General features: G+C 40.9%; 2 protein-coding genes across 2 annotated transcripts in view; one reads left to right on the plus strand and one right to left on the minus strand.

Moving 5' to 3' along the window:
• The window catches only part of IFT81 (intraflagellar transport 81), a 270,130-nt gene that overhangs the window by 169,408 nt on the left and 84,970 nt on the right, over positions 1-15,752 (minus strand). The gene's annotated exons all lie outside the window — the stretch shown is intronic.
• P2RX7 (purinergic receptor P2X 7) overlaps positions 1-15,752 on the plus strand; it is a 75,897-nt gene that overhangs the window by 20,776 nt on the left and 39,369 nt on the right. Inside the window, exons 2-3 of the mRNA XM_007529650.3 lie at positions 3,598-3,766; positions 4,895-4,963. Coding sequence (XP_007529712.1) covers positions 3,598-3,766; positions 4,895-4,963 — 238 coding nt within the window. The remainder of the gene's footprint in view (positions 1-3,597; positions 3,767-4,894; positions 4,964-15,752) is intronic.

Raw genomic sequence — 15,752 nt, forward strand, 5'->3', positions numbered from 1 at the left:
CATCACTTGTAAAGCTTTTCCCCTGCAGGTGGGGACTAGGGGCTTGAACCCAGGTTCCTATGCACAGTAACCTATACACTCAACCAGGTGCGCCACCACCCCGGCCCCCTCAATGACCTTTTTTATAGAAATACTAAAATATATCATGAGGGGGTCGGGCAGTAGTGCAGTGGGTTAAGTGCACATGGTGCAAAGCACAAGGATCCCGGTTAGAGCCCCTGGCTCCCCACTTGCTGGGGGGTTGCTTCACAAGCGGTGAAGCAGGTCTGCAGGTGTCTATCTATCTCTCCCCCTCTCTGTATTCCCCTCCTCTTTCAATTTCTCTCTGTCCTATCCTACAACAACAACAACAACAATAATAACAATGACAACAACAAAGGCAACAAAATGGGGGAAATGGCCTCCAGGAGCAGTGGATTTGTAGTGTAGGCACTGAGCCCCAGAAATAATCCTGGAGGCAAAATATATATCATGAATAACCTAATGAACACCCATATACCGACATGCAACTTAATTAAACATTGAAACATTGCTATTTCAGTTTTAGTTCTCTCAAACCCAGTCTGTCCCAGTCTCTTTCCTCCCCACTCCCTTTATTTTATTTTATTTTATTTTATTTGCCTCTAGGGTTATCATTGAGGTTTGGTGCCTGCATTACAAATCCACTGCTCCTAGAGGCCATTTTTTCCATTTTGTTGCCCTTGTTATTATTGTCATTGTTATTGTTATTGCTGTTGTTTTTGTTGGATAAGACAGAGAGAAATCCAGAGAGGAGGGAAAATAGAGAGGGGGAGAGAAAGACAGACGCCTGTAGACCTGCTTTGCCACTTGTGAAGTGACCCCCCTGCAGGTGGGTATGCCAGTCCTTTCACTTTGTGCCATGTGTGCTTAACCTGCTGTGCTACTGCCTGGCCCCCTATCTTATTTATTTTTAATAAGAGATACACGGAGATGGAGACTAGAGCACTGCTCAACTCTGACTTTTGGTGGTGCTGGGGAATGAACCTGTGACCTCAGAGCCTCAGGCATGAAAGTCTTGCATAACCATCATGCTGGGAGTCGGGCGATAGCTCAGCGGGTTAAGTGCACGTGGCATGAAGCACGAGGACCAGCGTAAGGATCCCAGTTCGAGCCCCCGGCTCCCCACCTGCAAGGGAGTTGCTTCACAGGTGGTGAAGCAGGTCAGCAGGTGTCTATCTTTCTCTTTCCCTCTCTGTCTTCCCATCTTCTCTCCATTTCTCTCTGTTCTACCCAACAAGGATGACAGCAATAACAACAACAATAATAACTTCAACAATAAAATAACAAGGGCAACAAAAGGGAATAAATAAATATTTAAAAATTAAAAAATATATATCATTCCCCTTCTAATGAAGTGAAATTCAAATAATATAAAGTTGAACCACTACCATTCACCATTTAGTGATAAGGACTGTATTGCTAGGCAATTTTGCTTGTTGTATGAACCTCATAAAGTGTAAGTACACAAATCTAGGTAGTACAACCCACTACAAACCCCAGCTATTTGATATGACTATTAGAGCCATATATCTTTATTTGTATATATATATGCAGTCCATCATTGCCCAAAACATTAGACAATGCATGATTATTTGGCAAAGTGAACAATTAAATGGTATTTAGTGCCTTCATAATGCTGAACAACTATTATCTCTATCTAGTTTCAAAACACTTTCATCTCCCCCAAAAGAAATCCCATACCAATTTAGACAATTATTCCCATTTCCTCACCCTCCCACCCCACTCAACCACACCGCTCCCTATGGTCCTTGAAAAACGTTAACCTACTTTCTGTCTAGCTATTTCATATAAATGAAATCATACTACATATGACCACATTACATTTTCAGAGTTCACCTATGGTAAATACTTTAAGCTTTGTATCAGTCTGCAGATGCTATAAGCATTCCTGTACATAACTTCTGGGGTATGAAGATGCCCCTCAGGTATAGTTCAGAAGAATGGAACTGCTGGGACATCATGAGTGCCCTTCTGCAAATGCACTTGATATTGCCAAATGTGAGCTGCATTTTCCTGGGTCTTCCCAGGAGTTCTCATCTTGTCTATGCATATAATCACTTAGGGAACTAAAAAAAAACAAAAACAAAAACCTGTAACTCCCCAGACCTATTGAGTCAAAGTTTCCAGGGATGGGACTGAGGAGCTGCCATTCTAGAGGGCCCTTGGGTGACTATAATTCGACACAAAAATTGAAGTCTTGGCCTTCTCTGTTTGGTTTCTCAAGGCTGGCTGATAAAGATCAGGCATTTACTCAGGCTTCCTAATATTTAGATATCAGAGGATGTGTAGAAGGAGGAGATTAAATAAATATATGTCTCACAAGGAAACAAAACATTTAAAATAAACTCATATATATATTAATATTTATTTATTCTCTTTTGTTGCCCTTGTTGTTTTATTGTTGTTGTAGTCATTATTGCTCTTGTTATGATATCATCGTTGTTGGATAGGACAGAGAGAAATGGAGAGAGGAGGGGAAGACAGAGAGGGGGAGAGAAAGATGATACCTGCAGATCAGCTTCACCATTTGTGAAGCAACTCCCCTGCAGGTGGGGAGCCGGAGGTTCGAACCAAGATCCTTAAGCCGGTCCTTGCGCTTTGCACCATGTGCGCTTAACCCGCTGCACTACCGCCCAACTCCCAAAATAAACTCTTTAAATACTCAGGGAAAAGGAAGACAAAAAAAAAAAAAAAAAAACAGATAAATGGGATGGAGTTTGCCATTTTGAATTATTAATTCCACTTTCTCCCACACATCTCCCATCAGAATTTAGATTCATGCACTAAATAACATACGAAAATAATAGCTAATGAGCTAACTAGAGGCAGGAGACCAGATGGAGAAGCACGCCTTGCATCGGCAAGTATATATAGCATACGGTAAAGATGTCTGGCTCTGGACTGTAAGGTAGATTAGTCAAGGACCTCAATTCTGCCACTGACTGTCTGTCTCGCTTTGAGCAAGTCCTTTACCTCTCTGCATTTATGCCCTCATTCATCTGCTCCAGGGGGCGATTATAGCACCCACCTATCTCCTAGTGTTGTGAGCATTAAAGCAGGTGGTGTATACAAAGGGTTTGGCTCGTGCCAAGCACTCAGAAAGAGTAGTTGTTGCTGTCAGTGTTATTTACAAACCAGGTGGGTGCTTCTGGAAAGCAGGAAGCTCACCTCTACCTTCGTAGATAGGCACTGATAAATTACTGACCCTACTGCAAACCCAGTGAACCAATCTGGGACTGGACTTTAGTCTTTGAGAAGCTGTCCAGTAGTTTAAGGTCCATACTAGGCAATCTTAGAGGCTGACATTGAGGGTAACAGTTTCCATGTAGTGAGAGTTCACTATGTGCCAGACATGGTCTCATTTCATTCTCACAGCTCCACCAGATGAATATGACTCTTCTCATTTTACAGAAAAGGCAAGGTGCTTGCCTAGAGTCACCAAGAACAGCTAGCATTTGCAGGGAGGCAGCCTTTGGAACTTGCATCCAATTCCAGTGCACTATTGTGCCTCCCTGGAGGAAACCACTGATGCTTTTCTGTATATCTACCCTTCAGCTTTGCTTTGCTGAGTGACAGGCGGTACCAACAGAAAGAGCCTGTCATCAGCTCTGTGCACACCAAGGTGAAAGGGATTGCAGAGGTGAAGAAGGAGATCCCAGAAAGTGGAATAAAGAAGATGGTGTCTTGGGTCTTTGACACAGCAGATTACACCTTTCCTTTGCAGGTGAGCACTAGGCAGCCTCCTCCCTGTCACTGTCACCAGGATCCCAGTCCTCTTCCCTGGGAGCTAGAGCCTCACCCGGAAAAACATTGGCGCTATTCTAAAAGTTCTAGGGAACAACAACAACAAAAAAGCCCAACAGAGAAAACCTGAAAATTGCAAAACTGGGTCAGATCCAGCAGCTCAAAGGACAGGATTCTTTGCCGTATCAAATCCTACAAGTTTTCTCAAAATAGCAGTGTGTCCTGGTGCATTTAAAGCAGGATTTGATTTCCCAACACTTGATTTATGCACAGTTTTTTAGAAGTAAGACCATCACATTGGCAATGTCTGTCTAGAATCAGAATGGCACATAGATTCCTGCCTGGAGGGAACCAACCTTCTATTTTGTCAGGATGCTATTTTAGCAGCAGAAATGTCTTTGAGAAAACACTCGAGGACATGTTTTTGCACAAAGTAAGATGTGGATGACAAAGAAAGGAAGGATGTGAATCAAAGAGAAAGGCCAAGAGCTTGTCTAAATTTTCAAGAAAAGAACGTGAAAATAGAACTGTCCAGAGGAGAAACAGAAGTAGGGTTGAGAACACCATAGATGGGAGGCACCAAAGGGCACATTTACAACTCCGGGGGGCTGGGAAGTTTGGCAAAACCATAAAACCCCAAGATGCTATGTGCTTCTAAAATGGATCATTAAAAACTCCAGCTATTTCCCAGGTGGTGGGATGCCCTATTGCCCTTTAATTAAATTCCTGGATAATCTTAACAGTGTTCTGATGAAGCCAGTACCTCCACCTCCACCTCTCCAGCCCTCAGGAGTTTGAACTTAATGGGATTTACTGTGTCCAAAAATTAAAAAGGCAGCTTTTGAGGCTAGAATGGTAAATGAATACTCAATCAGTTTGACTGTTCTTCCGCCCTCCCTCAGCTCAGCAGGGCAGTTCATCCAGCCTTGGCATTAAGCCCTTAGGGTAGTCTGAGCTGCCCTGGGCACCATTTCTAGACTGCAGTTCAGAAAAGTGGAAAGCTTCGCCCCCAGGCATTTAGCAAGCTAGATTATTATGATTAAGCCCTTCTGTTTGCAAAAGGCATTGCATTTGCCTTCGCTCCTTTTTTTTTTTTTTTTCTCCACAGGGCAACTCCTTTTTTGTGATGACAAACTTTCTCAAGACAGAAGGTCAAGTGCAGGGGTTGTGTCCTGAGGTAAGAAGGACCCCGAGTGGTTGGATGAGAATTAAGAGTTCCTGGAGGAGATACAGATCTGAGGAAATGGAAATTGAGATCTAGGGTGTATACAAGCCCATAAATATTTCCTGAGTACCTGCCCCTTTTGAGGGATTAGGTTTTGGCTGGGGGAAGAAGGGGAAGAGACATTGCAGGTTTCTATAACCATCAGCTGTCTATTTGACCCTCTCTGCCTGCAGCTCCATCACTACAAGCCTGTGAAAGCTGGAGGCCTGCTCTCCCTCACTCACCCCTGTACAGCCCAACAGTGATCCTAAACATCTGAGCAGCTTTGCACAATTGGCTCCTCAGAATGACTTTAGAAGGGCAAACGGCATTCCCAGTCCGGCAGGTCAGCACACAGATCAGAAAAGTTGGATGACTTCCTCCAAGGCTGGACAGCCTGCTGGAAATGAAGCAGGCTGAGGACCCAGGTGTCCTTGTTTATACCTTCTACCAAGGTTGCCTGTGATCTGTCTGCAGAGTCAGTTCTAGCAAGCATTGTTAAGCAGCCTGTTTGCCTTACCATCCATTTCCCTGAGCCCCATAACTTCTTTATCTAGTCATCTGTCAATGGGCATTTAGGCTACTCTCACTCTTTGGTTACTGTGAATAATTAATATTAGGACACTAATCTATTCTCCAAGTCGGTTTGAGTTGTTCTATTTGGACATTTGCCACCTTTCTTTGCATATTAACATCAAACTAAACTCTGATCAGAGCGGTAGCACACCGGGTTAAGCACACATAGTATAAAGTGCAAGGACTGGAGCAAGGATCTTGGTTCAAGACCCCTGGCTCCCCACCTGTAGGTGGGTCGATTCACAAGCAGTGATGCAGGCCTGCAGGTGTCTATCTTTCTCTCCCTCTATCTTCCCCTCCCCTCTCAACTTCTCTCTGTCCTATTAAAAAAAAAAAAAAAACTAGTCTCCTCTCCCGTGTCAACTAGGAATACCAAAGGAGACCACCAAGGACTGAAACAAGACAGGACTAGAATGACTATAGGAACCCACCAAATCACCGGTGAGTGCAGACACACGTGGCTGGTGACAGAGAGGAGCCTAGGGAGAGACTAAGTGGCTGGTAACAGTCCAACGGTCTATCAGTTGAGACACCACCTCCAGTCTGTTCCACCAACAAGGGGACAGCTGAAGGGAGGAGAGGACTCCCTGGAGACTTACCAAGTGCAACTCTGGATCTCCATTGCTACTGCCCTCAAAGTCTGGAGCAGCGACAGGGCGGGACACCGGGGGACAGAAATCTAACCAGGAAACTCAGGAGAAGACCTATACCTTGGTGGCATAGCTGTGGGGCTGTGAAAGTCTCTTTGCATAACCACCGGACTATCTCTGCCACACCCTGCCTTACCTCTTGGTTAGGAGTCAGTGATTAAGTTAAGAAGCCTACTTATAGTTAGAAGCCCTCAGGCTCCCATAGCCTACAGAGAAGAAAGAAAAAAAAAGAGGCTTTTAAATCACTGAGCTCCAACTCAGGGATTAAAATTCTATTGAAACAACTGTTAACTTCCACCACTGTGAACCCTTAAATTACCTTACTTAGACACAAGATCTCAAAAAGAGATTAAGAGATGCTGAAAACAACAACAGAGACCTATGGGATGACTTCAAAAGAAACAATATACACATTATTGGCTTACCTGAGGAAGAAAGAGAGGGAGAGGAAGAAAGCATTCTTCAGGCCATAATAGCTGAAAACTTCTCTAGTCTAGACAAAATCAAAGACATAAAGATTCAAGAAGCCCAGAGGGTCCCAAACAGAATTAACCCAGACTTAAAGACACCAAGACACATCATATTTAAAATGGAAAGGAATAAGGATAAAGAAAGGATCCTGAAGACTGCAAGAGAAAAACAAAGAGTCACCTACAAAGGAAAACCCATAAGATTAGCAGCAGACTTCTCCACACAAACACTACAGGCCAGAAGAGAATGGCAAGATATGAGAAAGGCTTTCAACCAAGAATACTATATCCTGCTAGACTGTCATTCAGACTAGATGGAGGCATCAAAACCTTCTGAGACAAGCAACAGGTGAAAGAATCAACTATCACCAAGCCTGCCCTGAAATAAGTTCTAAAAGGTCTTCTATAAACAGTCAGACCATCATAAATAGGACATATATCAGAACACCCTAAAACTCTACAAGAATGGCGTTAAAATATCTTCAATCTTTGATATCAATAAATGTCGGATTCGACTTCCGGAGGCGGAGCTACGAGCAGCAGATCGCTTTCTCTCCTCTCCTCTCCTCTCCTCTCCTCTCCTCTCCCGGATCAACTAGGAATACCAAAGGAGACCACCCGGACCGAAACAAGACAGGACTAGAATGACCACAGAAACCCAGTAAATCACCCGTGAGTACAAACACGCGTGGCTGGTGACAGAGAGGAGAGAGGGGCCTAAGGAGAGATTAAGTGACTGCTAACAGTTCAACAGTTTGTCAGTGGAGACACCACCTCCAGTCTGCTCCACCAACAAGGGGACAGCTGAAGGGAGGAAAGGACTCCCCAGAGACTCACCAAGTGCAACTCTGAGTCTCCATTGCTACTACCCTCAGAATCTGGAGCAGCAACAGGGAGGGACACCAGGGTACAGAGATCTAACCGGGAAACTCAGGAGAAGACCTATACCTCTGTGGCATAGCTGAGGGGCTGTGAAAGTCTCTTTGCATAACCACTGGATTATCTCTGCCACACCCTGCTTTATCTCTTGGTCAGGAGTCAGTGATTAAGCTAAGAAGCCTATTGATAGTTTAAAAGCCCTCAGGCTCCCATAGCCTACAGGGGAAAAAAAAAAGGCTTTTACACCACTGAACTCCAACTCAGGGATTGAAAAAACTGTTAACTTCTATAAAATGGTTAAAACAACAAGAAAAAATATTGGAGACTTGAACCAGGACAAGAGTCCAGCTAAAAGTCCTCCAGAGGGTGAAGCACAAAACAACGAGTTCAACATCCAAACATTAGCCAAGGAAATAATAACAGGAGTGAGTAAAGAATTTGAAAAAATTGTAATCAGAAATGCAGGAACAACAAATGAGAATATGGAAGAAAATTCTAATAATCTCATGGTTATTAGAGAGCTAAAAGCTGAAATCGCTGAGCTAAGAAGGCAACTAGCTGAACAAGCTAAAACAGTATCAGAGCAGGGCAACAAAATAGATGAACTCCAGAAAGCAGTAGAGGGCAGAGAGAATAGAATCTATGAGGCTGAAGACAGAATTAGCAAGATTGAGGATGAATTAGAGACAACTAAAAAAGAAGTAAGAGATCTCAAAAAGAGATTAAGAGATGCTGAAAACAACAACAGAGTCCTATGAGATGACTTCAAAAGAAACAATATACGCATTATTGGCTTACCAGAGGAAGAAAGAGAAGGGGAGGAAGAAAGCATTCTCCAGGCCATAATAGCTGAAAATTTCTCTAGTCTAGACAACACCAAAGACATAAAGATTCAAGAAGCCCAGAGGTTCCCAAACAGAATTAACCCAGACCTAAAGACACCAAGACATGTCATACTTAGATTGGAAAGGAATAAGGATAAAGAAAGGATCCTCAAGGCTGCAAGAGAAAAACAAAGAGTCACCTACAAAGGAAAACCCATAAGATTAGCAGCAGACTTCTCCATACAAACACTACAGGCCAGAAGAGAATGGCAAGATATCTATCGAGTGCTCAATGAGAAAGGCTTTCAGCCAAGAATACTATATCCTGTTAGATTGTCATTCAGACTAGATGGAAGCATCAAAACCTTCTCAGACAAGCAACAGTTGAAGGAAGCAACCATCACCAAGCCTGCCCTGAAAGAAGTTCTGAAAGGTCTCCTATAAATAGTCAGACCACCACAAATAGGACATATATCAAAACACTCTAAAACTCTACAAGAATGGCGTTAAAATATCTTCAATCTTTGATATCAATAAATGTCAATGGCCTGAATTCACCTATTAAAAGACACAGAGTAGGAAGATGGATCAGAAAACACAACCCAACAATATGTTGTCTACAGGAAACTCACCTAACGCAACAAGACAAACACAGACTTAAAGTGAAAGGATGGAAAACTATCATTCAAGCCAATGGCCCACAAAAAAGGGCAGGAACAGCTATTCTCATATCTGACATGATAGACTTTAAAATAGATAAGATTTAAAAAGATAGGAATGGACACTACTTAATGCTCAGAGGATCAGTCAATCAAGAGGACTTAACAATTATTAATATCTATGCACCCAATGAGAAGCCATCTAAATACATCAAACTTCTACTGAAAGAGCTACAGCAATATATTAACAGTAACACAATCATAGTAGGGGACTTCAACAACCCACTATCTCAACTTGACAGATCATCCAGGAAGAAAATCAGTAAAGACATAAGGGAGCTAAATGAAGAGATAGATAAACTAGAACTATTGGACATTTTCAGAGTCATTCATCCCAAAAAACTGGAATACACATTTTACTCCAATCCACATGGATCATTCTCAAGGATAGACCATATGTTAGGCCACAAAGACAGCATCAGCCTATTCAAGAGCACTGAAATCATCCCAAGCATCTTCTCAGACCACAGTGGAATTAAACTAACACTTAACAATCAACAAAAGATTAGTAACAGTCCCAAAATGTGGAAGCTCAACAGTACACTTCTTAACAACTTCTGGGTCAAAGAGGAAATCAAGGAAGAAATCAAAATGTTTCGAGAGTTCAATGAAAATGAAGACACAAGCTATCAAAATATTTGGGACACAGCTAAAGCAGTCCTAAGAGGGAAGTTCATAGCTATACAAGCACACATTAGGAAACAAGAAAAGGCACAAATAAACAGCCTGATTGCACATCTTAAAGACCTAGAAGAAGAACAACAAAGGAATCCTAAAGCAACCAGAAGGACAGAAATTACTAAAGTTAGGGCAGAAATAAATAACATTGAGAATAGGAAAACCATACAAAAGATCAATGAAAGTAAATGTTGGTTCTTCGAAAGAGTAAATAAAATCAACAAACCTTTAGCCAGACTCACAAAACAAAAAAGGGAGAAGACCCAAATAAATCGGATAGTAAATGAAAGAGGAGAAATCACAACAGACACTGCAGAAATTCAACATATCATGCGAGGCTTCTATGAACAACTATATGCCACCAAGCTAGAGAACCTGGAAGAAATGAATGATTTCCTAGATACCTACCAACTTCCAAAACTAAGTCAAGAGGAAGTGGATAACATGAACAGGCCCATCACAGCTAATGAAATTGAAACAGTTATCAAAAATCTTCCCAAAAATAAAAGTCCTGGACCGGATGGTTTTACAAATGAATTCTACAAAACTTTCAAAGAAGAACTAATACCTCTACTTTTAAAAGTCCTCCAGAAGATTGAAGACACTGGAATACTCCCTGCCAGCTTCTATGAAGCCAACATCACCCTGATACCAAAAGCAGAAAGGGACACAACCAAAAAAGAAAACTACAGACCAATATCTCTGATGAACATAGATGCGAAAATATTGAACAAAATTCTAACCAACCGGATACAGCAGTATATCAAAAAAATTGTTCATCATGACCAAGTGGGGTTTATCCCAGGCATGCAAGGTTGGTTTAATATACGTAAATCAATCAATGTGATCCACCACATCAACAAAAGCAAGACCAAAAACCACATGGTCATATCAATAGATGCAGAGAAAGCCTTTGACAAAATACAACATCCCTTTATGATCAAAACACTACAAAAAATAGGAATAGATGGAAAATTCCTGAAGATAGTGGAGTCTATGTATAGCAAACCTATAGCCAACATCATACTCAATGGTGACAAACTGGAAGCATTTCCCCTCAGATCAGGTACTAGACAGGGCTGCCCACTATCACCATTACTATTCAACATAGTGTTGGAAGTTCTTGCCATAGCAATCAGGCAGGAGCAAGGAATTAAAGGCATACAGATTGGAAGAGAAGAAGTCAAACTCTCCTTATTTGCAGATGACATGATAGTATACATGGAAAAACCTAAGGAATCCAGCAAGAAGCTTTTGGAAATCATCAGGCAATACAGTAAGGTGTCAGGCTATAAAATTAACATTCAAAAGTCAGTGGCATTCCTCTATGCAAACACTAAGTTAGAAGAAATTGAAATCCAGAAATCAGTTCCTTTTTCTATAGCAACAAAAACTATAAAATATCTAGGAGTAAACTTAACCAAAGCAGTGAAAGACTTGTATACTGAAAATTATGAGTCACTACTCAAAGAAATTGAAAAAGACACAAAGAAGTGGAAAGATATTCCATGTTCATGGGTTGGAAGAATTAACATCATCAAAATGAATATATTACCCGGAGCCATCTACAAATTTAATGCTATCCCCATCAAGATCCCAAGCATATTTTTTAGGAGAATAGAAAAAATGTTACAAATGTTTATCTGGAACCAGAAAAGACCTAGAATTGCCAAAACAATCTTGAGAAAAAAGAACAGAACCAGAGGCATCACACTCCCAGATCTCAAACTGTATTATAGGGCCATTGTCATCAAAACTGCTTGGTACTGGAACATGAACAGACACACTGACCAGTGGAATAGAATTGAGATCCCAGAAATGAGGCCCCACACGTATGGACATCTAATCTTTGACAAAGGGGCTCAGACTATTCAATGTGGAAAGCAGAGTCTCTTCAACAAATGGTGTTGGAAACAATGGGTTGAAACATGCAGAAGAATGAAACTGAATCACTGTTTTTCACCAAATACAAAAGTAAATTCCAAGTGGATCAAGGACTTGGATGTTAGACCAGAAACTATCAGATACTTAGAGGAAAATATTGGCAGAACTTTTTTCCGCATAAATTTTAAAGACATTTTCAATGAAACGAATCCAATTACAAGGAAGACTAAGGCAAGTATAAACCTATGGGACTACATCAAATTAAAAAGCTTCTTTACAGCAAAAGAAACCACTACCCAAATCAAGAGACCCCTCACAGAATGGGAGAAGATCTTTACATGCCATACATCAGATAAGAGTTTAATAACCAACATATATAAAGAGCTTGCCAGACTCAACAACAAGACAACAAATAACCCCATCCAAAAATGGGGGGAGGACTTGGACAGAATATTCACCACAGAAGAGATCCAAAAGGCCGAGAAACACATGAAAAAATGCTCCAAGTCTCTGATTGTCAGAGAAATGCAAATCAAGACAACAATGAGATATCACTTCACTCCTGTGAGAATGTCATACATCAGAAAAGGTAACAGCAGCAAATGCTGGAGAGGGTGTGGGGTCAAAGGAACCCTCCTGCACTGCTGGTGGGAATGTCAATTGGTCCAACCTCTGTGGAGAACAGTCTGGAGAACTCTCAGAAGGCTAGAAATGGACCTACCCTATGACCCTGCAATTCCCCTCCTGGGGATAGATCCTAAGGAACCCAACACAGCCATCCAAAAAGATCTGTGTACACATATGTTCTTGGCAGCACAATTTGGAATAGCCAAAACCTGGAAGCAACCCAGGTGTCCAACAACAGATGAGTGACTGAGCAAGTTGTGGTATATATACACAATGGAATACTACTCAGCTGTAAAAAATGGTGACTTCACTGTTTTCAGCCGATCTTGGATGGACCTTGAAAAAATCATGTTGAGTGAAATAAGTCAGAAACAGAAGGATGAATACGGGATGATCTCACTCTCAGGCCGAAGTTGAAAAACAAGATTAGAAAAGAAAACACAAGTCAAACCTGAAATGGAATTGGAGTATTACACCAAAGTAAAAGACTCTGGGGTGGGTGGGTGGGTGGGGAGAATACAGGTCCATGAAAAATGATGAATTAAATAGTGGGGGTTGTATTGTTAAATGGGAATCTGGGGAATGTTATGCATGTAAAAAAAAAAAAAGAAGTAGAAACGCAAAGCAGAAATTGACTGAGTTTGGAGTATGGCACCAAAGTAAGAAAGCAGAAGTACACTAGAGTTTGCATCACCAGGTTCCAGATGCCATCAGGATGCCGGCCAGACTTCCCTGGATTGAAGACCCCACCAATGTGTCCTGGAGCTCAGCTTCCCCAGAGCCCCACCCTACTAGGGAAAGAGAGAGGCAGACTGGGAGTATGGACCGACCAGTCAACGCCCATGTTCAGTGGGGAAGCAATTACAGAAGCCAGACCTTCCACCTTCTGCAACCCTCAATGACCCTGGGTCCATGCTCCCAGAAGGATAGAGAATAGGAAAGCTATCAGGGGAGGGGGTGGGATATGGAGATTGGGCAGTGGGAATTGTGTGGAGTTGTACCCCTCCTACCCTATGGTTTTGTTAATTAATCCTTTCTTAAATAAAAAAATTAAAAAATAAATAAATAAAATAAAAAAATAAATGTCAATGACCTGAATTCACCTATTAAAAGACACAGAGTAGGAAGATGGATCAGAAAATACAACCCAACAATATGCTGTCTACAGGAAACCTACCTAACTCAACAAGACAAACACAGACTTAAAGTGAAAGGATAGAAAACTATCATACAAGCCAATGGCCCACAAAAAAAAGGGGAGGAACAGCTATTCTCATATCTGACACGATAGACTTTAAAATAGATAAGATTAAAAAAGATAGGAATGGATACTATTTAATGCTCAGAGGATCAGTCAATCAAGAGGACTTAACAATTATTAACATCTATGCACCCAATGAGAAGCCATCTAAATACATCAAACTTCTACTGAAAGAGCTACAGCAATATATTAACAGCAACACAGTCATAGTAGGGGACTTCAACACCACACTCTCTCAACTTGACCGATCAACCAGGCAGAAAATCAATAAAGACATAAGGGAGCTAAATGAATAAATAGATAAACTGGAACTATTGGACATTTTCAGAGTCATTCATCCCAAGAAACTGGAATACACATTTTACTTAAATCCACATGGGTCATTCTCAAGGATAGACCATATATTAGGCCACAAAGACAGCATCAGCAAATTCAAGAGAATTGAAATCATCCCAAGCATCTTCTCAGACCACAGTGGAATTAAACTAACACTTAACATTCAACAAAAGATTAGTAACAGTATACTTCTTAACAACCTCTGGGTCAAAGAGGAAATCAAGGGAGAAATCAAAATGTTTCGAGACTTCAATGAAAATGAAGACACAAGCTATCAAAATATTTGGGACACAGCTAAAGCAGTTCTAAGAGGGAAGTTCATTGCTATACAAGCACATATTAGGAAACAAGAAAAATCACAAACAGCCTGATTGCACATCTTAAAGACCTAGAAGAAGAACAACAAAGGAACCCTAAAGCAACAAGAAAGACAGAAATCACTAAAGTTGGGGCAGAAATAAATAACATTGAGAATAAGAAAACCATACAAAAGATCAATGAAAGTAAATGTTGGTTCTTCAAAAGAGTGAACAAAATCGACAAACCTTTAGCCAGACTCACAAAACAAAAAAGGGATAAGACCCAAATAAATCGGGTAGTAAATGAAAGAGGAGATATCACAACAGACACCGCAGAAATTCAACATGTCATGTGAGGCTTCTATGAACAACTATATGCCACCAAGCTAGAGAACCTGGAAGAAATGGACGATTTCCTAGATACCTACCAACTTCCAAAACTAAGTCAAGAGGAAGTGGATAATATGAACAGGCCCATCACAGCTAATGAAATTGAAACAGTTATCAAAAATTTCCCCAAAAATAAAAGTCCTGGACCAGATGGTTTTACAGATGAATTCTACAAAACCTTCAAAGAAGAACTAATATCTCTACTTTTAAAAGTCTTCCAGAAGATTGAAGACACTGGAATACTCCCTGGAAGCTTTTATGAAGTTAACATCACTCTGATACCAAAAGCAGACAGGGACACAACCAAAAAAGAAAGCTACAGACCAGTATCTCTGATGAACATGGATGCTGAAATACTGAACACAATTCTAGCCAACCGGATACAGCAGTATATTAAAAAGATTGTTCATCATGACTAAGTGGGGTTTATCCCAGGCATGCAAGGTTGGTTTAATATATGTAAATCAATCAATGTGATCCACCACATCATTAAAAGCAAGACCAAAAACCACATGGTCATATCAACAGATGCAGAGAAAGCTTTTGACAAAATACAACATCCCTTTATGATCAAAACACTACAAAAAATGGGAATAGATGGAAAATTCCTGAAGATAGTGGAGTCTATATATAGCAAACCTACAGCCAACATCATACTCAATGGTGACAAACTGGAAGCATTTCCCCTCAGATCAGGTACTAGACTGGGCTGTCCACAATCACCATTACTATTCAACATAGTGTTGGAAGTTCTTGCCATAGCAATCAGGCAGGAGCAAGGAATTCAAGGGATACAGATTGGAAGAGAAGAAGTCAAACTCTCCCTATTTGCAGATGACATGATAGTATACATAGAAAAACCTAAGGAATCCAGCAAGAAGCTTTTGGAAATCATCAGGCAATACAGTAAGGTGTCAGGCTACAAAATTAACATTCAAAAGTCAGTGGCATTCCTCTATGCAAACACTAAGCTAGAAGAAATTGAAATCCAGAAATCAATTTCTTTTACTATAGCAACAAAAACAATAAAATATCTAGGAGTAAACTTAACCAAAGAAGTGAAAGACTTGTATACTGAAAATTATGAGTCACTAAAAAAGGAAATTGAAAAAGACACAAAGAAGTGGAAAGATATTCCATGTTCATAGGTTAGAAGAATTAACATCATC

Source organism: Erinaceus europaeus, chromosome 6 (genome assembly GCF_950295315.1).
Source record: "Erinaceus europaeus chromosome 6, mEriEur2.1, whole genome shotgun sequence".
NCBI lineage: Eukaryota > Metazoa > Chordata > Mammalia > Eulipotyphla > Erinaceidae > Erinaceus > Erinaceus europaeus.